Raw genomic sequence first — 25,911 nt, 5'->3', positions numbered from 1 at the left:
AAAATCACCATGACTTCATGTCTTAGTTTGAAATTTGAACCATATGAAACTACTGTTTCTACCAGTCAAAAATGATCAAATATTGGCTGTTTCATATGGTTCAATCTAATAGATTAAGGAGCCGGTCTGAAAGCCTTGATGCACCCAGGAAAGCACTGAACTGTTTGTAGAATGTTGCAGTCCTTATAGTCCTAATAGATATTTGGCCACATGGAGGAACTAGGGACAATTTTATTTGCAGAATATAGTATCCTATTATACCTATGGGACAGAAAACAGAGAAGTATGTGATCCCAAAGGATTTTGTTCACAAAAATCTTACCTGTTAAATAAAAACGATTATAGAATTTACACTTTTTAGGTATAAACGTCATCTGCTCATTTGTGTTTAAAGCACAACACCAACCACCACACAGGGCCTAAGGAGAGGATGGCTTAGACTTGCTTCCCAGGTGGCACTAGTGGTAAAGAATCCACTTGCCAATGCAGATGTAAGAAGTGCATATTTGATTCCTGGGTCTGGAAGATCCCCTGGAGAGGGAAATGGCTACCCTCTCAGTATTCCTGCCTGGAGAATCCCATAGACAGAGGCGCCTGGTGAGCTGCAGTCCAGGGGTCACAAAGTGTCGGTCATGACTGAAGCGACTGAACACTTAGCAGGCTCTGCACACAAAAGTAGAGGAGGTACAAGGGAGAATAAACGGCTCAGGCTGTTGTGGTGGTTTCAGGAGGTCTTAGGAATTCAGCGGAAAACCAGAATCCCTGATCCCAGCTTCACTGGATACTACGGAGAGGGGTTCAGCTCCCTAGGGTTCAGTCTGGCTTCGACTAAAGGCCTTAGGGCTAACTGGCAGTTTGGTACTTAAGATGGACTTTCCAAGAAAGCTGCAAAGGGCATGGCCAAGTGCCTGGAGCAAGAACACATGTTTTCTCCCCACTAACTCCCCTGCTTATAGCCAATCAACAACGATCAAATCAGGCCACCAAAAAAGCCCATTTTTTAAAGTCAGCCCGCTAACATATTAATAATATTGATCAGCCCCATGCAAGTGCCCCTTCTCTCCCCTCAGGAAACTCAATATCTATAACGCACACTCAGCAGGCTCTCACCACTATGAACAGGGTGCTGGCTACTTCCGCCCTCCCTTCATTACTGCCAGGGCTATTGCATGTTTTTATTTAATAAACGTTCATCAGTTCAAATGAAGGGTTGTTATTAGCTGAGCTAACAGCCAAATGATAATGCTCCAGAGAAATATCAGTGCTTGTCAGCGCATTAACAAAGAGAGGACAAGGGCTGAGGTCAACCACGTGTCAATGTAAATGAGGCCATATTAGGTACTAAAGGCTTAACGCAATAGACTGCTGGGGAGATAATGGAATTTACAGGATAAAGCAAATGAGATGAAGTTATTGATAAGTGAAGAAGGGAGGAGGACCTACAAATCAAAGAAAAGGCCTTTTTCTTGTGAATTTCTCCTGTAAAGAATCTTCAAATAGACCTTAGAAAACAAAATTCAAAAGAGATCAAATGTACCTTCCAGCTTCATGAAAGATCTCATCCTGTCTGTGGTTTTTCAGTAACTAAGTTGTCCAATTCTTTGTGGACCCATAGTCTACAGCATGCCAAGCTTCCCTGTCCTTCACTATTTCCCAGAGTTTGCTCAAATTCATGTCCACTGAGCCAGTGATGCTGTCTAACCATCTCATCCTCTACCACCCTCTTCTCCTTTGGCCTTCCATCTTTCCCAGCATGAGGGTCTTTTCCAGTGAGTCGGCTCTTCACATCAGGTGGCCAAAGTGCTGGAGCTTCAGCATCAGTCCTTCCAATGAATATTCAGGGTTGATTTCCTTTAGGATGGACTGGTTTGATCTCTTTGCAGTCTAAGGGACTCTCAACAGTCTTCTCAAGCACCACAACTCAAAAGCATTAATTCTTCGGCACTCAACTTTCTTTATGGTCCAACTCTCACATCCATACGTGACTACTGGAAAACCATAGCTTTGACTGGACAGTCCTTTGACAGGAAAGTGATGACTCTGCTTTTTAATATGCTCTCTAGGTTTGTCATAGCTTTCCTTCCAAAGACCAAGCATCTTTTCATTTCATGGCTGCAGTCACCAGCAGGAGTGATTCTGGAGCCCAAGAAAATAAAATCTGTCATTGTTTCCACTTTTTCCCCTTCTGTTTGCCCAGAAGGGATGGGGCCAGATGTCATGATCTCAGTCATCCTATGACTGCCATGAAACACTGGCTTGTTCTAAGAGCATACAGAGGCACTTCCCTAGCGGTTCAGTGGCTAAAACTTTGCACTCCCAATGCAGAGGGGCCCAGGTTTCATCCCTGGTCAGGGAGGGAACTAGACCCCACATTCCGCAACTAAGAGTTTGCATGCCACGACTAAGGATCCTGTATGTGGCAACTAAGACTCTGCACAGCTAAATAATAAATAAATAAATAAATAAATAAGAGTGTGCACTGTGCTTAATTGCTCAGTCACGTCTGACTCTGCGACCCCAGGCTCCTTTGTCCATGGGGATTCTCCAAGCGAGAATACTGGAGTAGGTTGCCATGCCCTCCTCCAGGGGATCTTCCCTACCAAGGGATTGAACCCAGGTCTCCCGCAGTGCAGGGGAATTCTTTACTGTCAGCCACCAGGGAAGCCAAATAAAAGCACACCAGTCTTTAAACTATTTTTAACCTTTCCTGAAGGTCCTCCCTTATTTTTGCTTTTTCCTAAACATCAGAGCATTCCATCACATCTAATTCTTATATTTTATTAAAACCAATCTTTTTTTTTTTCCTCTTGTAAAGACTAGGAACCAGGTCTTCTAAGATATCCATCCCATTAGTGCAGAATGACAGCATCTGAAAAATGAAAGGTAAGAATTTTCTATTTTAAGAGGCCTTTAAAAATTGTTAAGACTGAGGCTCCACTCCAATTTTACAGATTAAAAAAAAGAAAGGTGGGGCCCAAATATCTATTCTTTATCTTTATTCTTCTTTAAAATTACAGAAGTAATAGATGCACAATCAAAAAAACTTGAAAAACAGAAAAACCAAACGGGAAAGATCCATATCCAGTCAAATGAAGTCACACATTTTAACCTGACACCAATTATTTTTCCACACAAAATTTTTACAAAAACACTGTTACTTTCCAATATGCTTTTTTCCCACTTGGCAATATATTGGGAATATCCACCCATCACCAAACATGATTTTTAGTGTTTTCATACTAGTCCATAATATGACTATTCCATAAATGACTTAAACCAACTCCCCTATTAAGTAATTGCTTTTTTTTTTTTACTTCCATAAATCTCACTGTGATAACTATCTTTGTATATATATTTTTTGGAACACCTCACAATTAAAATTCTGAATTCTTTACTTAACATTCAAGAAGTAGAATTTCAAGTCCACAGCTATTTTGGGCTTCTGATGCATAATGCCATTTTAAGAGCCTTATTTTTTCTAAATGGACTTTTAAGAGCTCTGTCCATAATCACTTTCCTAATGAAATTAAACTATACCTAAGATCTTGTAAGATAAGGATTGTAATTGCTTATGGAAAAGCACCTCCCTCAAAAAAAAAAATCCTTCTTCCTTCCTATGATCTGTTCATCCTCAGTTCCCATTGTTTACCAAAGTTTAGGCTCTCCATACACCAATGCCAAATCAAGCTTGGGAGACAGAATTTGGGGTGAAGCAGAAATTACTGCAGACAGTGACTGCAGCCATGAATATCTTTTAACTTCATGGCTTGTTCCCTGGAAGGAAAACTATGACAAATCTAGACAGCATATTAAAAAGCAAAGTCAAACATTTTGCTGACAAAGGTCAGTATGGTCAAAGCTATGGTTTTTCCAGTAGTCATGTATGAATGTGAGAGCTGGACCATAAAAAAGGCTGTCAGCTCAGTCATGTCCGACTCTTTGTGACCCCATGGACTGCGGCACACCAGGCCTCCCTGTCCATCACCAACTCTCGGAGTTCACTCAAACTCATGCCCATCGAGTTGGTGATGCCATCCAACCATCTCATCCTCTGTCATCCCCTTCTCTTCCTGCCCTCAATCTTTCCCAACATCAGGGTCTTTTCAAATAAGTTAGCTCTTCACATCAGGTGGCCAAAGTATTGGAGTTTCAGCTTCAATCAAAGTCCTTCCAATGAACACCCAGGACTGATCTCCTTTAGGATGGACTGGTTGGATCTCCTTGCTATCCAAGGGACTCTCAAGAGTCTTCTCCAACACCACAGTTCCAAACCATCAATTCTTCGGTGCTCAGCTTTCGTTACAGTCCAACTCTCACATCCATACATGACCACTGGAAAAACCATAGCCTTGACTAGACGGACCTTTGTTGACAAAGTAATGTCTCTGGTTTTTAATATGCTGTCTAGGTTGGTCATAAATCTTCTTCCAAGGAGTAAGCACCTTCATGGATGAAGTCACCATCTGCAGTGATTTTGGAGCCCCAAAAAATAAAGTCTGCCACTATTTTCACTGTTTCTCCATCTACTTGCCATGAAGTGATGGGACTGGATACCATGATCTTTGTTTTCTGAATGTTGAGTTTTAAGCCAACTTTTTCACTCTCCTCTTTCACTTTCATCAAGAGGCTCTTTAGTTCTTCTTTGCTTTCTGCACATGTATCATCTGCATATCTAAGATTATTGATATTTTTCCCGGCAATCTTGATTCCAGCTTCTGTTTCATCCAGCCCAGCGTTTCTCATGATGTACCCTGCATATAAGTTAAAGAAGCACAGTGACAATATACAGCCTTGATGTACTCCTTTTCCTATTTGGAACCAGTCCATTGTTTCATGTCTGGTTCTAACTGTTGCTTCTTGACCTGCACACAGATTTCTCAGGAGGCAGGTAAGGTAGTCTAGTATTCCCATCTCTTTCAGAATTTGCCAGAGTTTGTGGTGATCCACACAGTCAAAGGCTTTGGCATAGTCAATAAAGCAGAAATAGATGTTTTCCTGGAACTCTCTTGCTTTTACAATGATCCAGTGGATGTTGGCAATTTAATCTCTGGTTCCTCTGCCTTTTCTAAATCCAGCTTGAACATCTGGAAGTTCATTGTTCACGTATTGCTGAAGCCTGGCTTGGAGACTTTTGAGCATTACTTTACTAGCATGTGAAATGAGTGCAATTGTGCGGCAGTTTGAGCATTCTTTGGCATTGCCTTTCTTTGGGATTGGAATGAAAACTGACCTTTTCCAGTCCCATGGCCACTGCTGAGTTTCCCAAATTTGCTGGCATATTGAGTGTAGCACTTTCACAGCATCATCTTTTAGCATGAAGGCTGAGCACTGAAGAACTGATGCTCTTCAGTTGTATTGTGGTGCTGGAGAAGACTTCTGAGAGTCCCTTGGACAGCAGTGAGATCAACCAGTTAATCCTAAAGGAAATCAGCCTGAATATTTATTGGAAGGACTGATGCTGAACCTGAAGCTCCAACACCATGGCCACCTGATGCAAAGAGTCGACTCACTGGAAAAGTCCTTGATGCTGGGAAAGATCGAAGGTAAATGGAGAAGAGGGCACCAGATGATAAGATGGTTGGATGGCATCACCACCTCAATGGACATGAATCTGAGCAAACTCTGGGAGAAAGTGGAGGACAGAAGAACCTGGCATGCTACAGTGCATGGGATCACAAAGGGTCAGGCATGACTTAGTGACTAAACAACAAAAATGGCTGTGCTAGCCAATATGTGAGAACAAAAAGTTGTAAGAAATTGGGAGTTTGGGGCTAAAGCAAAAATCCTATTGTTTGCAGATGTGATGATGTGCTTTTCTACTGAGAAAAACCAAAATAAACTACAAGTGAATGTATTTTTTAAAAAACGGAGGTAGGCAACCATAAGTAATTAGTATTGGGATGAATCTCAGGGAAAATAGACTTCCTTGGCAAGTTCCCCCTATCTTGTCAAAGCCAACCAAAACTGCCAATCAGCATTCAGGCCACCATCAGGTTGAGAGAGGGATCCCAGTGACGACAAGCACTGCCCTCTGCTGCCACTGACACACGCACAGGGTCCCCAGCTAGCCACAGGCTTACCCATCAAAATCCTGCTCCAGCAAGTCCCTACAGACAAAGACAGCAAAGCACCTGTGTGTTATTCTTGACTGAGATCACTCCTCCTGCAGACCTGAAGTGCACACACGTAAGCACGTACACTCACTGTTCATCTGCTCATAACAGGTGTGCATCAGTGACGGCAGTACCGGGAGAGAAATGCTGCTTAACGTGACAAGCCCAGGACTACCACTTTTTCTTTTCACCTGGCCTTGTGCGATAGTAATAACAATCACGCTCCCTACACCACAGATTTGTATATTGCCTTCCATTTCACAAAGTGCTTCACATGTGCAAAATTTCATTTGTATTCTCACCACCGCCTTATAGACAGGTAAGTATTCCTCTACAGAAGAGGGTACTGGAAGAAAGAAAGCAATGCATTTGTCTAACCTCACAAAACTGGTAAATTGTTGGGTCAGGACTAGAATGAAGAAGTTCTGGCTTTTCAACCCATTTTTGTTTTTACTATACCACGCCGGACCTAGCCACCACCTGTCAATAAATGTGGGCCCCAATTTCAATCCATTAAATCCCAGCAATAAGTCAGATAAGAAAGAACACACAGTAAAGATACAGAAGTCAGAGCACCAAAATGACAGCTCTAAAGAGTTCCAAGTCAGCTCAACTCTGGAGAGCATCTAATCTACCCAGTAAACAAAACTCATATTGACCAAATAATCAGGCTACAAAATCAGAGTAAGAGCCTGATACTCATCAGCTCTATCTGAAAGCTGCACCAGAGGAAAGCAACAAGTAACTTTTAGTCAACTTTCAACATGTCTACACACACATGAATATTGCCACGTGATGTCTGTCTTAACACAAATATTTTATTTCCAGCTACTACTTAAAGCAAGTGTTAAATGAAGTCAAGGACAATTGGTTTTGGTCTATTTTACAGCATAGGCTATAAACCACATCACTGGTTCCAAACCTGTCCAAACATTGGAATCACTTGGAGAATGCCAGCAATTAACAGAAGTTACTGTCCCATCCCCAAAGATTTCAAGCCTAGGGTGCAACCTGGGCTTTAGGGTTCTTGAAGGATTCCCTGATGTACAGAGTTTAGGAACCACTGCCCTACAGCCAAGTGAGCCAAATGAAAACTGCTGAATATGATGAGGTTTAGTGAAACAACACACAGTTTCTATATGCTTTAAAAGAGGCACATTAAAAGCAGATACAAAGAGCAAAGCAAAAGAAAAGGGAAGCTACTACAATAAGCCAGTGCCTATCAAACAGTGTGGCTTTTGAAAACCCCAGCCTTCAAAATCAAACATAAATTAAAAGGGCAGGGCTAAATACCCACCCCACACACAGACATACACAATGGAATATTACTTAAGTAACAGAAAGGAACAAAATTGGGTCATTTGCAGTGATGTGGATGGACCCAGAGTCTGTCATACAGAGTGAACTCAGAAAGAGAAAACCAAATATTGCAAATTCACACATATATATAGGCTCTAGAAACATGGTACAGGCTATTTGCAGGGCAGGAACAGAGACGCAGCTGTGAAGAACGACCATGGGCACAGAGGGGCAGAAGGGGAGAGTGAGACAACTGGAGAGAGTAGCACTGAAATATACATACATACACCACCCCGTGTAAAGTAGACAGCTAGTGGGAAACAGCCGTATATAGCACAGCGAGCTGAGCCCAGTGCTCAGTGCTCACCTAGATGGGCGGGATGGGGGTGGGAGAGGGGTACAAGGGAGGCTCAAGACGGAAGGGATACATGCATACTTAGAGCTGATTCACATTGTTGCAGAGCATAAACCATCAAAATACGCTCAAGCAGTTATACTCCAATAAAAAATAAACAAAAAATAAAATAAATCAAAAGGTCAATGAGTGAGAAAAATAGTTACTACAAAGCCTGTACTTTTACTCTCCAGGAGAAAAATGCTGCTGCCACAGTAAAACTACTTACTTAATTAGGGATAGAAAAACCAAGGTTATTTATTTACTAACTTTATTTTTAGCTTTTCCTTAATCTTTTTGCCAAGAAAATTAGATGTAGGTGTTTTAATTCAGGGTTCCCAAAGAGAGCTGAAAGCAGCTACAGCTGACCGGCCTATTAAAATATTAATGGCAAACCATACTTCCCCACTCCCAGCCCCTGCATTCCTGGGACTCCTGTGGTAGTGACCATGATACGAGATGCTGTTTATTTCTTCATCATCTGTCTCTTTGTACTAGCATGTAAGCTCCTTCAAGGTTAAGGTCACCTTCACAGATCCATGTCCCAACAACGGCACTGTCATATTCATTTGTCCATCTATCAAAACACATGCCAAATTCTTTGCTGATCAATTATTAGTATAGACTCTTGAGTTTTTAAGATCAATATTCTACACTAGGAACAGATGGGTTTTAATGGTGGCTATTTCATTATTGATCATGGATACATTTTTCTTTATGTTGTACAGAAATCTATATGGAATATTGAAACATTTTGCAGGCACTGAACCACTTTCACGTTACATCCAGTAAGTTCACTAGAATGTTTCAGCTCCTGATAGCCATAGTGCTTTCATCTCAATACCACTTCCAGACTCAGGAGAGGAAAAAAAACAGTCCTGTGAGATCTCAGAAACTTTCAAGCCACATAAGGGGATATGCATTTCGGCCCCTTGTTTCTTACTTGTACATTATTTTGTAATGGAAGCATGATTACCCCTTGCCTATCCATAAAATGAGAAGAGAGTCTATTTGCTAATGACACAGGTTTACTGGCACCAATGGGACCAACTTCACTGGCCCACTGGTCCTGCCATCTAAGCAGTGACAGAAAGAATAACAACTCTAATACTAAAGTCAACTGAAGTCAATACTTTTGATAGGAATCCTCTGAAAGTGAACTGGCTTATATCTGACTACAATACCCAACAGATTAACACATCTGGTCACCTAAGACTAGATTTTGCAACAAACTGATCTTAGGTAGCTTACCAACAAATTACATTGTTTATCACTGGACAGTCAGTGGGTACCCACTGAACATATACTTGATGTAGGCCTAAGAGGTGATTGATAACACAATCTGGAATTTGTTCACACCAGATCCCGGAAACATGGTCTAGAACTTTGAGGTCTTGGTCATCCAACTATGCATGTGTTAGAGCAGAAGAGATGTGTGTTCTGAGAAAAATTCTCTCTCTGCCTGCAGGGATTCCTTGACCATATAAAATCTGGAGTGGTCTTTCACTCAGGGCAAGAAGAAAAGGAATCAGAATTGCCTAACTTAGTCCCACTTCAACTCTTAGCTCAAAACAAGTCCACCTCAGACTGGGTTTTGAGAGTCTAACATGGTAGCGATCACCACATCCTTTCTTACAGTATCAGTAAACAAATTAATTACAAACAGCATTTCTAAGGTCTTACTATGGATACCTGGTGTACCTTACTTACCTAGCTTAATATTTCTGTTGTTTACGTTCTGTTTTTTTTGGCCATGAGGCATGTAGGATTTTAGCTCCCTCACCAGGGATCGAACCCACACTGCCTGCACCGGAAGGTGAAGTCTTAACCACTGAACCGCCAGGGAAGTCCAGCAGCTTAATATTTCATTTAATCCTTTCAACAACCCTGAGGGCATGCAATTACTCTCAATTCCAACTTTCAGCTAAGCCAAATTAAATAATTAGCCCCAAGGCATTCAGCTAGTAAAAGTCAAAGCTGGGATTCAAGCCCAGGTCCACCTGGCCCCCAGGAAGCCCCATGCTCATATTCACAGCCTTGAATGCTGTCCAACAATGGCAAAGGATCTTGAAAACTAAAAATATGACAAATAGTTATTTTTATCACAGGATCTTTGAAAACTATGCAATTAAGTAGCTGTTTTACTCTCTTTATCCCAAATGTGGGCACCATTTCATAGGGGAAGTGAAATAATTCCACCATACCATTCTCTCAGCAAAGCACTCTGGGACCTCTAAGAAGGCAGCCAACATAAATATGCTATTATAACTATTGTTAACAATCCCTATCTGGCTATACAGCTACGGATTCTTTTTTAAAAGGTGTTATAAATAAAAAAGACAAAATGATCATGATACATTCAAAACCTCTACAATCTCAGGAAGCCTTAGAAATGAAAAACTTATTTTAGTCACAAGCCTTGTGACTGTCAGCTAAAGTGCTTCAAAACTACTCGCACTGGCTTGGTTTCCACTGATTGAATGCAATTATGAATTGACTTCTATAGGTTGATAAATCAGAACTTGTGTAAGTGGTTTTCAAAGCTCATCTGTGCAATTTCGGTTTGATGCAGACTTCCACCCAAAACTCTCCTTAAAAAAAAAAAAGTTTGTAAAAATATTAACTATCATGAAATACCTTCCTGGTTGGCTCACGCCACTGGAAAGAAGCTGCTATTCTTATATTAATATTTCTTCCCAGAATTAATCAGTCATTGTACATTAGAACCAGCAGCTGGAGTGTTTTGAGTGATAATGAAACCTGTAACAAGGCATCTTCAGCCGTCTTTTCAAGACAATAAGGGAATTAAAATTTCAATTTAAATGCAGAGGTTTGAAACACGCTTCACTGGCAAAATTACTTCAATTAATGTGAGTGGAATACAAAGGACAGACTGCAGAAATGTGATGCAGCAACCAGAAATTATGTCATTAATGTGCTTGCATCAACCCGGCACAATGACTGCAGAGGTCTAATTTAAACCGTACATATCACAAAGCTACAGGCTACAATATTAATCAAGTCTCTGATTTCAACATGACGAATACAGGCTTCTTGCTGGATCACTTTTAGCTTTTCATAAGCTAACAGCAGCTGTTTACCTTGAAAGAGGAAACAAAAGGCCAGGCCTATTTGCAGACAGCCCCTGTCATGACAAGTTAATTATTTTATGCAATACTCAGGTTATCATATCAAAAGAAATAAATATCCCATCTAGAAGCCGAGTCTATAGCCATCAGCCCACTCTGATGGTGAAGCAGGAATTGCAGGAGCTGACACAAGCTATGGGTCACCACTGATTTATTTACTCTGGATTTATTAACCTGAGTAGGGATTAAATTACTGGGCATCTGCACCTGCCTTAAAATGGAAATGCAAAATCTTTTGATAAAAAGATCCAAGGAAATCAGAGGGGTTTGAAAGACGAGACTATTCTGCCTTCACTTTCTTCTGATGTCTTTTAGCAAAGATTTTCATTTGGACTCTTGAGATGCCTTAAGTAGATTTTACTTCTAAGAGCACATAACCACGGGGAAAGGCAATGTGATTATTTTCTCATATGAAGCCCAATAAAAAAGCAATTATAGACCTTACTATTTATTCACATACAAAAGGCAAAGTGAAGAATATTTCCAACTTTTTAAGCACATCTTAAATCCCACCTCCATGAAATCTTCATTATATATTAGGAAATGCTAACCCTCAGATCATGCAAAGCAACTACCTCATCTGGAAAACGGAGAGGATATCAGAAACCTCTCTCTCATAAGAGTATTGTGAGAATTCAGTGTTAACAAAGTAACATGTTTCAAATGGTACTAGCATATAGTGAGGGCTCAATACATATTAGCTATTATTATAATTATACTTTTGTTGTTCATTTAAACACTGTAGAAAGGAAAGGTTAGTAACGAGCGAACTTTGCCATTAAGAAAACAAAAAGATAACAAAAGCCACAAATCAGAGGGAAAAAGTCAGACCCAAGCTTGTAGAAAGGAAGTGCCCTTTTCTATTTATTGGTATGAAAGTCTTCCACAGAGCTACCCATTTGGCTAATCGTCAGTGAACTCTGACTATGTGAAGTGCATTATGCTAAGTACAGGGTAGACAAAAATAGGTAAGACATAGTCCTTGCCCTTAATGACCTACCATACAAACAAAAGCAACTATATTCCTGTGAAATACATGCAGCTCATGAAAATAAATCTACTCATGTTAAGCATTAATACAATGAATATATAATAATTCATTTTTTAAAAAACAAGGTAAGTATCTAATTACCTAGAGCGTTCAGAAACTCGATGAAATTTGGGCCACGTCTTAAAGAATAAATCATCATTTTCCAAGTAGGAAGGATAAGAATTAGGTTTAAAGAAATGTATGGTTCATAAAAAAAGGAATCTATCCCATCCCTGTACATCATTAACAAATAACTAGGAATTATAATTAAGAGCCACTGCTTTAAAAAGCAACCAGAAGCTGACAGTCAGAAGTACGACTAACAAATACATGTAGTGTCACTAAAGGAGTACATTACTAAGCATTATTATTATAAAGGACATAAATTAAAATTTTAATAAATGAGAGATAGCCTGTTCACTGAAAGACAATATTACAAAGAAAGCATTCTCCTAAATTTAATCAAAATTTCATCATGTTGGGACTTCTCCGGCAGGGCAGTGGCTAAGTTTCCACACTTCCTATGCAAGGGACATGGAGTTCCATCCCTGGTTAGTGATCTACAATCCCACATGCTGCAGAGCATGGCCAAAAAGTTCTTTTTTTTAAAGTTCCTCTCATGCTTTTAATGGAACCTGACAAGCTGATACTAAAATTCATATGGAAGAGTTAAAATGATAAATGTGTGAAGATAATAAATGTGTAAAGAGTAAAATTAAAAAATAAAATGTGTCAAGAATAGCATAGTTCTGAATAGCAAAGTGAGGGAATGTCTTCATCTGCTATCAAGATATATTATAAAATTATAGTAATTAAAACAGCATGGTTTTGGTGCAGATACAGACAAGACCAACTAAACAAAATAAAGAGATCAGAAACAGACCCATGCACATATGCACACTTGGTATGTGACCAAGGTGGAATTATAAACCAGTAGGAAATGAATTCAATAAATGGCTTGAGCCAAGCAGCTATACAGAAGGTAAAATCATATCTCTAGTTCATGCCATATACATTTTAAGTGGATCAAAGACAACAGTATAAGAAATTCTCTTTGTGACAGTGGGATAAAAAAAAAAAATTCTCAAAAGAAGTCATATAACAAAGGAAAAAAAGACTGAAAAACATTGTTGAATTAAATTTTTAAACTGTTTAATAAAAGACACCATAAACAAAAAGATACTACCAACTGGGAAAAGATATTTACAATCCATCTAACAAAAAATTAGTATCGAGAGTACATAAAGAACTACAAACTGAAAAAAAGAGGAACTTCCAAGAATTGTCCCTCTCACCTTCACTCCCTTCTAGAGGTGACTGCCCTTTCTTCTCAGCCAACTCCCCAGGTCTCCCATGTCCCTCAATCACATAATTTTACTTAGAATTGACAATCACAGCACCCAAGCTCACCAATAGATCTTATGCCCATATTTCTGAATTAGAAGATTATTTTCCTCTGCAAAGCTGGAAAGATGTAAGATAATAGCTTACAACCCTTCTTTTTCCCCAAACACCAAAACTCTGCCCACATATGGAAGAAAGTCTATAGAGAAAAAAATTTTTAAGGCAGGAAGACCGTATAGATGGCCTTCCACATAGATGCCCGTTCTTTTAGCAGACTGGCTACATGGGTAAAGCAATTCTCTTACCTAAGCTAGCTAGAGCTGAATTTCTGCAACTTACAACTAAGAATTTACAGAAATATTTAATGAGGTCCTTAAGAAAATAAGCTCAAAAAAAAATATGGTATCATTCATTAGCTCTTAAATAAATTAGCCCTTGAAGAATAAAGGCTAGTCCTAATATCTAAAATCCTAAAATGAACATAACACCAAAATAAACATTAATAACCTATTTTTAATATATGGCACTAACTTAAAAACAGGCCCAGTACAAAAAATCATGGTTCAAATAGATGTATAGATGCTACACAAATATATATATATGTATATATAAGCTTATCTATTCTGACTGCTGAGTCTTGAATATTTAGTACATATATGCCTTCCTGAGTTTCCCAGGTGGCTCAGGAGATAAAGAGAATCCACCTGCCAACGCAGGAGAGGCAGGAGACATGGGTTCGATCCCTGTATCAGGAAAATCCCCTGGAAAAGGACATGGCAACCCACTCCAGTATTCCTGCCTCGAGAATCCCACGGACAGAGGAGCCTGGCGGGTTACAGTCTATGGGGTTACAAAGAGTCGAACATGACTGAAGCGCTGAGCCTGCATGCACGCATGCCGTCCTAACATAAACCAACAGTAAAGCCGAGAGGTGAGTAAATTTTTTATTGGACACCATATAGTCATTATTAAGGAAGATGACACTATAAAGATACTAAAAATAACCAATTATTTTGCCACTCTGAAGAAAAGACCATTATTAACCTCCTTCCATTGTGGAAATTCACTATCACATAACCAGGTTTTAATATATGAGAGAGTATCATGGCACATCTCATCTCTTGGTTATCAAGTTTCCTTTAAACCTTCTTAAGACAGACTTCAAGCAAAATTCTTCTTGAAAGTCAGAATGAATTAGAACCACTTAGAGGATTTAACCTGTTTTGCTCCCACTAATTCCTCTCAGTGTTTTGTTTTTTTTTCCCTCCCAGAGTTGCAGGGAATCTAATTTGTTGAAACAAAGATAAGGGACCTTCACCTATCGTGGAAAAGAAAATCCAAATACAGTCCATCTGCTTCTGAGAGTTTCTGTCATCCCCAGACAACTGTGAGAAGGGTACAGGGGAGTTGGTGTGGAAGGAGGTAGAATGAGCAGCTCCCGTTCAGAGCCACAGGCCCTGAAGGTTAAGGGTTTTAGGAAGCAAGATTTGTATTTTTTTTTTAATTTTTTATTCATTATCCTGACTCTCAGCCATGTGTACCACCAGCTGCAACCCTCTCTTGAATTTTCACTTCTAATTCACAAAGTAGCAGAGAGGACGAAGATACAGGCTAAAGGCTAGTTGGTGGCATACTTCTGCTGGACAAAGTTACTTCCAGAATTATTCCCCTGAAAATTACTTTGTTTCTTATCAACTTAAAGGGAAAAACAAAGACAAAACCCTAAACATTCTTTCGCAGAATTTGTGCAACCTACAGTTCAGAAATCTCGGGAAGTTCTCTCTCATGCACATTTCATTCTTCAAAATGGGGTTCATTAATTATCTTCCTCTGACACTCCAACTAGCACCTCTCATTACCATTCATGACAGGTCCTGGCTTCTCACCATCATACTTCTTGCCATTGTTCCCAAGGCAGACAAGGTAAATAACCATAGCCTACCACTGCAAACACTGAAGCCAGGAAGAGAACCAGGCAGGCTTCACCTCCAAGGGCTCATGAATGCCCCGAGGGCACGTGCTTCGGGAGCGAAAGAATTCAGAGGGAACAGAAGGAAGCACTCTTCTATCTGAGCAGAAACACCCAGGAGTGCTGGCTGTGCCCTTACCAGCATGTCGGTGGCACTGAGATAGTGCTTGCTGGCCATGCACTGTTCCAGCTTTTGAGGCACTTGCTTGATATTCTCGATTTCATCCAGCAGGTTCAGAACATGCTTATGTTCAATTCCTTCAATCCACAGCTTCCGAAGCTCATCTCGTTTGCAGTGCAACAGCATCTTGCATGAAAGCAGATTCTCTTTTACCTGCAACAGAACAGTTTCCATCTTGGGTCAGTGCAAAGTCTTGCCAGACTAAACCTACAGTGTGGTTTGTATTTTTCACCATTACCGCTGTAAGGAATGGTCCCTAGTTCTCACTGCCACCCAGTCTCCTGAGGCTAATCTATATGCAGAATTCTAATCCTGGTTAACACAGACTCACTTGCTTAGGTCTCCACTTCTCTGCATTCTCTTTCCTGTGAGATGAGAATTACTCCTAACCTACCTCCAAGTAACATAGAAAGATATTACTCAGGCCACAAAGAACTCTGAAAATAGGAAGTTCCACACCTAAATTAGTATGTCTAGAAGGGAGTGACTAATTTGAGAAACCACGCTATTAATCCTTCTCCATTCTTTCTGGCATATCTCCTATTCAGCTGATGAGTCACCCGCTCATCCTTCGAGGTCCAAAACTTCAGCTGAATTTTATAACCAAGGAACTGGACGCTCATCTCAACTGACTAAAATGAAAGTAAAGTCAGCTTCCAGGAGAGTAGACACATCCAGAGGCAAGCATGAAATAAAGAGAATTAAAACATGCCAAGAGTTTTTTGCCATGTATTCTGATTTTTGCCAGCATTCTCATAGATCTGCCCAGTTTGGCGCCAGCATCGGTAAGCAAAGCTTGATAACGAAGGAGAAGAGGAGTAGGGAGGGGTAGTCACAGTGTTCAGGATAAGTGCATTTTCACGTCCTACCCTAATTGAAAATTTTTTATTTTTATAGCATGATACAGTAAAAATCATGAGCTTCCACAATTTACAGAACTACTTTTATATACTCTTGATATTCCTTTACATGTGTCTTTATTTAAGTTAGAATGTCATATTTGTTTATAGTTTTGGTTTTCTGTTTGAGGTAAAATGTATACATGAAGGGATATCACTTGATGAGTTTTAGCAAATGCTTATACACCTGCATAATTCAAACCTTCATTAACGTATAGGACATTCCCATCACTCTAGAAAGTCTACCATGTTTGTAACAATTAAAATATGTCTTCTTCTACAATATTTAGTGTCGTGGCACACAGACTCGCTGATGCTATTTTTTTTTTGATGATTATAAAACTAAATTTTAACATCTTTCCAAAAAACATGGAAAATAGGATGACTGAATGCTAAAATGAGAAGGTATATTGAGACAGTATCTAATCCAATCTTACAACTTAAGAACAACTTTTATCTTTTTTCAAATCATACTTTTATCAAACTCTCCAATGTAAAAAGAGCCCTAAGTAAGGTCACAGAGAAGGCAATGGCACCCCACTCCGGTACTCTTAACTAGCAAATCCCATGGATGGAGGAGCCTGGTGGGCTGCAGTCCATGGGGTCGCTAGGAGTCAGACATGGCTGAGCGACTTCACTTTCACTTTTCACTCTCATGTATTGAAGAAGGAAATGGCAACCCACTCCAGTGTTCTTGCCTGGAGACTCCCAGGGACGGCAGAGCCTGGTGGGCTGCCATCTATGGGGTCACACAGAGTCAGACACAACTGAAGCGACTTAGCAGCAGTAGCAAGTAAGGGCACTCTGTAATCTCTCCCGATAAGCCTAGTAGAATGACTTAGATTTTGAGGGCGTGACAGACCCCTTTAACAATCTAGTGAAGAAGATTCTAATGACCCCTAATCCTTCCTGCAATCCCAAAGAGATAGCGAAATAACTCCTTTTTAGCATAAAATACTAAGAAAAGAGAGAACAGAGAGGAGGGAACAGCAAGGATGGCAAGAAATCCTTGGAAACTGACAAGAAGATGGACGGCATCAAGTGGGGTTTGTTAAGACTGAAAAGGAAGCACCAAGATACTAAAGGCAAGAATTCAGGGTGGAGGGACTTCCCTCAAGGTTCACTGATTGAGACTCAATGCTCCCAGCGCAGGGGTTGTGGGTTTGATCTTCGGTTTGGGAACTAAAATCCTACATGCCACAAAGCGCAGCCAAAAAACTTAGCCAGCAGACCCATAGGTAGCAATTTATTTTTTTAAAAAAAGGTACAGAGCTGACAGTATTTTGAGTCCTCAAACATCTTCATCAAACCACACAGATGTGTAATTTCCTCCCCTCAACCCTGGCGAAATAGGTTTACAATCTGAAGAAACTGAACTATAAAGAGCCTGGACCAGGAAATGTCAGCCAGCTGAGAGGAGGGAGGCAGGCACTGAGCAGGAAACAGCAAGATGAGGTCAAACTGGACCCACCAACAAGAGCCTCCTCAGCCCTCTCTGGACCCTCAACCTCCTTGCTGGGTTGGCTCCAGTAATACTCAGCTTGACTCTGAGCCCTGATACGGGAAACATATGGCTCTCCCCTGGGCAAACAACCAATTGAAAAGACCTATCAATGGTGACATTTGAAGCTCCACCAAGGAAACTGTTGGGTCCCTACCCAATCATCACAAGACAAGTCCCACCACATGCTCCGAGCTGTGTAGTCCACCTCCCTCCTCCACCCATGCAGTCAGCCACGGATCACCATACAGGAAAGCTTGTGATATGGAAGACAGGTGGGTGCTGAGAGGAGCAGGGAAACAGAAACTAAGGGAGGAAAAAAATTTTTGAAATCTATGATGAGTATCCCTTGGGGGAAAAGATATTACATCAATGAAACAAGAATAGGATGCTACTGGAAAAAAAAAAAAAAACTCAAAGAATGAAAACCAGCTCTTAGAAATTATAAGTATGATAGGGAAAAAAAAAAAATCCAATAAAGGTTAAAAGAGACTCTTGAAATCTCCAAAGAGTAAGATACAGAAACACAAAGAAAGAAAAATAGGTGAGAAAAGAAAACGGTTGATTGATTCAACAGGTCCAAATAAGGATACCAGGGGAAACAAAATGAGAGGGGAGGAGGAAAAAAAAAAGATAAAATGTTCCAGAGCAAAAGATATGAATTTTCCAAATGAAAAGGCACACCAAGTGTTCAAGACAATGGAGTGAAAAAAGACCAAAGCCAGGGCGCCTTATCCTGACTTGCAAGAACACAAAGATAGAGACAGTTCTAAAAGCTTTCAAAGGAAGGAAAAAAAACCCACACAAAGGACTGTAAATCAGAACACATCTCAATAGTAACATTAAAAGCCACAAGACAAAGGAATAATATTTCTTCAAAATCCTAAGAATTATTTCCCAGAAAAACTTCCAATCAAGTGTGAAGAAAAAATAAAGACATTTTCAGACATGCAAGCTCTCAAAAAAATAGACCTCATTTGTGCTACTGAAGGATCCACTCCATCAATTACGAGGAAAACAAGAGAACATACAGGAGCCAGCAAAGGGGGAAACCGATGCAAAACACACACAAGGGGATTGTCCAGTCATTAACCAAGGAGAACAACAAAAATGCTACACAAGCAAAAACAGTATGCCGGGTGGCTTAGATGCAAACATTTAGGTCATTACAATAAGATGAGCTAAGATCATGGCATCTGGTCCCATCAATTCATGGCAAATAGATGGGGAAACAGTGGAAACAGTGGTTGACTTTATTTGGGGGGGGGGCAAAATCACTGCAGATGGTGACTGCAGCCATGAAATTAAAAGATGCTTACTCTTTGGAAGGAAAGTTATGACCAACCTAGATAGCATATTCAAAAGCAGAGACGTTACTTTGTCAACAAAGGTCTGTCTAGCCAAGGCTGTGGTTTTTCCAGTGGTTATGTATGGATGTGAGAGTTGGACTGTGAAGAGAGCTGAGCGCTGAAGAATTGATGCTTTTGAACTGTGGTGTTGGAGAAGCCTCTGGTAAGTCCCTTGGACTGCAAGGAGATCCAACAGTCCATTCTGAAGGAGATCGGGTGTTCTTTGGAAGGACTGATGCTGAAGCTGAAACTCCAATACTTTGGCCAGTTGATGCAAAGAGCTGACTCATTTGAAAAGGCCCTGATGCTGGGAAAGATTGAGGGCAGGATGAGAAGGGCTGACAGAGGATGAGATGGCTGGATGGCATCACCGACCTAATGGATGTGAGTCTGAGTCAACTCCGGGAGTTGGTGATGGACAGGGAGGGCTGGCGTGCTGCAGTTCATGGGGTCGCAAAGAGTCAGACACAACTGAGCAACTGAACTGAACTGAATAAAATAAGCACCAGTTATTTAACCAAAAACTAGGATACAACTATACAGAAAGGATGAGGGAAGATGAGGTGAGATGGGAGGAATCAAGTAAGGTGGGGAACCAAAACTGGAACCTCATATACAATGTCTTGGAGAAGGAAATAGCTACCCACTCTGCTGTTCTTGGCAGAAGAATTCCACGGACAGATGAGGCTGGTGGGCTACAGGCCGTGGGATCACAAAGAGTCAGACATGACTGAGCAACCAACACATATAATGTCTAAAATAGAAAAATCCAGAAAAGTAGAATAAGCTTACTACTTAGAAATATAGAAATACAAATATCTGGGGAAAAAATAAATTTCATATTGAAGTATGAAATTAGTTTTATGGTAGGATGAGGTAGGGAAGAGCTGGTTTTTAGTCAGCATTTGTGATTTTATTTGACTGTTAAAAACACATTCCTCAAGGCCATTCCTAGATCCTTCTAGGAGTTCTTGGTCCCTGGGTTAAGAACTCTAGCTATTAAATCCATTCTATTTTAAATCTTAGTTGAAATCTATCAAAATCTAATTTCCTATATTCTACTCATATCACCTTGGTTCTATACTTCTCAGCTTTTTCCTCTGTAATGGTTACTATGACAACAGTTAAAAATAAATTTTATGTCATACAGCACTCAACTAGGCTCTTGATCAAGAGAGTGAGGGATAAACTTACAGTGTGTCAGTAAAGCTTGGCAAACCTCCTTCTGATTGAAAAAGACCATTATGGCATTTCATACAGGATACATACAGTGTAATCCGCTCACTCCTCATTTTTGCTTACTAAATGGAGGAAAAATAAAAAGGAAGGCAGAATGTGTGGGTGGGTTTGGGGGCAGGAGAGATGGCACCAGGCTGTGTGGAAAATGAACATCACCAAAATGATTCCCTAAATTGAATTTAACCAAAGATGTAGACATAAGCAGCTACAACAACTTTTAAAACTAAATTGCCCTGAGGCTTCAGCTTTTTGATCAGAAAGTCAGTTATAAAGAAATGTTCTTTTAAAACTTGAGGTGATGGAGGGAATACCCGTTAGCAATAAAAGGGAAGAAACATGAATTTCAACACTAAGGATGAGCAAAAGAAGCCAGATGCAAGAGTGTATACTTCCAAAAGAAACAAAAATATATGCGAATAGATTTTGTTTGAAGCAGGATGGGGTGGGGGGGGGGGGGGTGGTTATTGCCTGTAAAGAAGCAGAAGAGAACTCTCTGAGACAATGGAAACACATTCAAGGATATATACGTTTGGCAAAACTCATTGAACTGTACTCTAAAAGTAATGCACTTTATTGTATCCAAACTCTAGCTCAATATATAAAATTTTTGAAACAGGGAGGGGAGATCATCAGTGAATAACGGGAAGAATGGCATCTTTCAAATGTAAGAAAGATACCATATTCCACCTAAACTTTTATTTCTCAAATGCCTGTTCTTTTAGAAATGCGGTGACAGCATTTTAATTCCATTCTGATTTATCAAGATAGCCAAGATTCAAAAATTCTGTTACTCTGTTTCTTCCTTACATAAATCCATGAAGAGTCAAGCTTTTGAAATCATGACATCAAAACCCAAGTAAAGAAACCCTTCCTCAAACACAAGTTTCCTCTGCTTCCTTAGAATTTTAGTAAGTTTATAGTTGCTCCAAATCACCTGTTCAGAAATAGCAGGAATTTCAGCTTCAATAAATGGTAAGAACTAAGTCACTTTAATTGGAGACTATTAGAAAAAGAGACAATAAAGAACACAGGGCCCAACAGGTCATTGTGAATAGATATGAGATACAGAAAGCAGGAAAAAAAAAAAATATATATATATATATATATAAAATTTTGCAGCCCTGCCTTGGGAAAGATCAAGGGAGGAGTAAACAAACCAGGGCCTCTGAACAACACAGTGGGAGCATCTGATAGAGGATGCTGATGGAGGCATGGGGGAGGTGGAGGGGGGGGGGCCTTAACTTTAAAGTCTTAAAACCAGAAAAGCATTGAACTTGGATTAAGTACACGATAAGGCGAGGAGGGGAAGGCCTTTGAGTACACACTGCATTACCTGTAACAGCATCCAACAAATGCGCAAGCCCCTGATACTGTAGACCAGACATACCCTGCGAAATTCCCTATAAACAAGGGACGGTAAATGGAAATCTAGCAATCAACACTATTCTTATTTCTAAAAGTATCATATTTTCCCTTTTTTGTAGTAAAAACAAACGTATATACAAGCATTTTTATGGGAATCCTCCTTGTGTCCAACCCACTTTTTCCACAGTCTTATAGGTAGTATCTCAAAAGAATGAGCTTCAGAAACACTACTTACTGCTCTGCTTAAAAGCCCCTTTGGAACTAAAGATCTTTTTAAAATTACACTCAAACTTACTTTCCTTGCTTTTTGTCCCCTTAGTTTTTCAGCTTCCAATTTAAGGACTTAAGTTCTGAGAGGCTCCACTCAACCCTTTCTAAAGGCAACACCATCTTTTTGAGCTGCTGAGTCTGGATACAGAACAGAAATAGAGATACAGTGAAACTTAATGCAAAGGTTCCCTTGTGGTTCCTGTGACCACATTCATGACCCAGACTACTGCCTAGATCTTCAATGATGCTATCTCATTCTTGCCCACAGTGTACCGTGTCCACTTCTAGATTTTTTCCCCTTTCTCATACGAGTAGCTAGCGTTTTCTATCTTACATCTGGGCTTAAAATAACTTCCTACCAAAATCATCTTATTCTCCTGTGACTTTCTTTTTTATGTTAACTAAGGTTATTCTTTGCTCTAATTCCACCATTCAACGTATACTTTCATGTAAAAAGTCACAAAATTATTTTATTTAAATGTTAAATAATGAATGTTACATTACTCAGTGATTAAGCCCTAACAACTTCACTTTAATATTCACATATGGTTATTTCCAATTACACGCAAGAAAAAGGATTTAACAGCTTGGTCCATCACCAACAGAATAGCCAAAATTGGGGCTAAATGTAAAGAGTTTGTGCACACATCACAACAGAGGCAATTTTCTGTGTTTTCCCTTCAGCCTCAGTCAGTTCAGTCACGTCTGACTCTGCGACCCCACGGACTGCAGCACGCCAGGCCTCCCTGTCCATCACCAACTCCCAGAGTTTACTCAAACTCGTGTCCATTGAGTCAGTGATGCCATCCAACCATCTCATCCTATTGTCCCCTTCTCCTCCCGCCTTCAATCTTTCCCAGCTTCAGCCTACCTGCTTCCATAAGCATTAGATGAGTACTTAGCATCTTTAAAGAAATTTGGTGTCATCTCATCTACTTAGTACAGGATGAGAGAAACACTCAAATTCAACTACTACCAACAATCACTACCCATATAGCCCAAGTCCCCAACTCATATCCATTCATATTCATCTATTCTTGGTGTTGCTCTAACAGTCATTATGAGAGACACGGGTAGATCCGATAGATTCTGAGGCTTTCTAATGTAGTAACATCTCATTTGTACTCAATAATAATATATTCAATGGTAAGAAGTTAGCCCAACTATTTTACGTATCCACATAATTGATCTGATCATACATGGCATTTCATTTATACATTTAATCCTGAAAAAACTCCAAATGGGCTTGACTGATATAAAGAAGTTTGGGGCATCTGGAAAGAATCAAATCCATCTGTCAACTCATATATCCTCAAGGACAGAGATTCTACCAACACAAATCCATATGTGAAATACCAAGTGGTAAACAGTGTAAATGGTTCCATGTTTTCAAGCTTTAAAAGGTAACAAAGCATGAATGTGGACATCTTCATCTTCCCTGGCCCCCAGAGCAGCTAGAGTGGCCCTTTTAAAATGTTAGACACAGCTTGCCATTCTTATGCTCAAAACCTTAAAATGATTTCCCATCACACTCAAGAGTTCATATGCAAACCTTTACAATGATCAAGACCTCACGTGACCTGACCCACTCCGAGAAACCCCAACCTCCAGCTCTCTCCTCTCCCTCCCACTCCCCCGTCTCCTTTCCACTGTACTCCAGTTCCAATCTTGCTGCTCCCCCGAATTTCAATCATGTTCTTGCTTCAGGATCTTTCTGTACCTGATATCCCCTCTTCCTGGTGATCCTTCTCCGGGCTCTCCCTCACCTTCTTCCAGTGCTGGCTTGAATATAACTTCAGTGAAACCCTCCCTGACCATTCTATTCAAAAGAGCAATGCCCTGTTCTTTTTCTTTTTAAACACAGCACTTCTTTACCATCTGCTATACCTTCTTACTTACTCATTTATAGCGTGCCTTCCTTGACTAGAAGGTAAACTCCGTGAGGACAGGAATTTTTGTCTGTTTTACTCACTTCTATATCCCAGGACCCAGAGCAATGCTCAGCACAAACCAGACACTTAATATACAGAGACTAAATCAATGCTGCTAAATAGCATCTGTTTTCCTGTGTCTTCCCACTAGCATGTAAGGTCCATGATTGTACAGAGACTGACATTGTCCATTATATGGAAATCTAAAACAGATTTCAGTATCTAAAACACTACCAGCACATAGCTGGCACTCAACAAATATTTACTAAGTGAATCTTCATCCCATTCTTTTGGCAGAGAACAGAAAGAAAATTTCAACTCATATTCACACGTTCTCAACACGTTGCTTGGCTCTGAAATAATTCAATCCAATGAGAACCGAATCATCCCCATTTCTACTTTAGAAATACACATACCTTTATTTTGCACATAATCTAAAGTGCAATTAAAAGCCAAAACTGATAGGCAAAGATTAATGAGGAAACATCAGTGTTTCCTTGGTGATAAGGAATGGACTTTCGCAGTACAAAACTGTCCAATTATACAATGAAAACAAATTCCCTTTCATTTTTCCCCCCAAATTTTTCTTCTCCCATGTATCATTAAGGCTTTCTTGAATAGAGATTTTTAGTCCTTTCTTTTTCTCTCCCCCACGTTGAAGCTAATTCATAACACAGAGTTATGCGACATTTACTTGACAACTATCTAATACAATAAACACAAAATTTTTTGTTGTTTTTTCCTTTTGTTCTAAACGCCAGCCTACTTAAAATTTTATGAGGATGATAAAACAGACTGCGGCTACTAAAACAAGTGTGAAATCATCAAACTGAGCCTCTCTTTCTCGGTAGCAGCAAACACTCTTTGTCTGGGCAGAGATGCTGTCAACTCAGAGCGACAGAAGGCAAGGCAGAAACCGCTGCAGTGCCTCACCGGTGATCAGGACACAGTCCCTCCAGGCAAGCAGACGAACCGGAAAGCACAGACACCAAGAGGTCCTGCACCCTTACTGTGATTACCGGAGGCAAAGCCGACAGGTCAGCAGCTCTGTACATCCACTCTCTGACCCCTCTTGAGCTCAGTATACTGGGTCAAAATGGACTACAGTTCGCTTTAAATCTAGGGCGACTGATCTATAGCTTTACCTAGTTGCACAGATAAATCCATGGGATGAACTCGCCACTTGTCAAAGCTAAGAATTACAGTATTCCTTTTGAAAATGCCCAGTTAATTTTAAAATGTAGAGAGGTCAGCATATTGCTGCAAAAAAGGTTAAGAGCCTACTGATTGGGGAACTGGACTCAAGGCTGAAACTCATATATAACAGCATTCTGAAAAGAATCATTTTGATACCTGCTTACACATTATAATATAAGGTCTAGAAGGCAGGAAAGAAAACATGTGAGAAGATCGGAAGCACCGCCATCCTGGGCAGGTACATCCAGAGAATTCTCGAACCAATAAAATAGCACAGGGCAGCGCTAATCTTCACATGGTTCATGCAGCCCTCTGGCCACAGAGGTGCTTGGGAGTCAGCAGCTGAGTGCTAAGGATGGGACCCAGCATCAGGCTCTGCGTCTCTCACCCCAATACCCAACAAGAGGCGACTGGGATGCTGAGATTCTGCAAAATCTCATTTACAAAGAACTGGGGGGTGGGGTGGCGGTGAGGGGAGCGGGGAAGGGTACTGCTTAAAAGATGTCTGAAAACCAGAATTCAAGGACCTCAGAGCAAGAAGACCAGAGTTCAGACCCTAAATTTGAGGACTGAGGAACAGACGTAATTCTGCGGGGAAAAGAATCAGTGCTCAGTAAGTGGTAGCAATTGTTATTTATCAGAGAGCTGTCATACAAGGTATTAAAGAAGTGACCCTTGAAA

The 25,911-nt window shown here is 40.2% G+C and overlaps 1 protein-coding gene across 2 annotated transcripts in view; it reads right to left on the bottom strand.

The window, feature by feature from the left end:
* EXOC4 (exocyst complex component 4) overlaps positions 1-25,911 on the bottom strand; it is a 798,914-nt gene that overhangs the window by 750,361 nt on the left and 22,642 nt on the right. For both annotated transcript variants that reach the window (XM_069588401.1, XM_069588402.1), the window contains exon 3: positions 15,438-15,632. In XM_069588401.1, coding sequence (XP_069444502.1) covers positions 15,438-15,632 — 195 coding nt within the window. The remainder of the gene's footprint in view (positions 1-15,437; positions 15,633-25,911) is intronic.

This window comes from Ovis canadensis, chromosome 4 (assembly GCF_042477335.2).
Source record: "Ovis canadensis isolate MfBH-ARS-UI-01 breed Bighorn chromosome 4, ARS-UI_OviCan_v2, whole genome shotgun sequence".
Lineage (NCBI taxonomy): Eukaryota > Metazoa > Chordata > Mammalia > Artiodactyla > Bovidae > Ovis > Ovis canadensis.
This window is presented reverse-complemented; position numbering and strand designations above follow the sequence as displayed.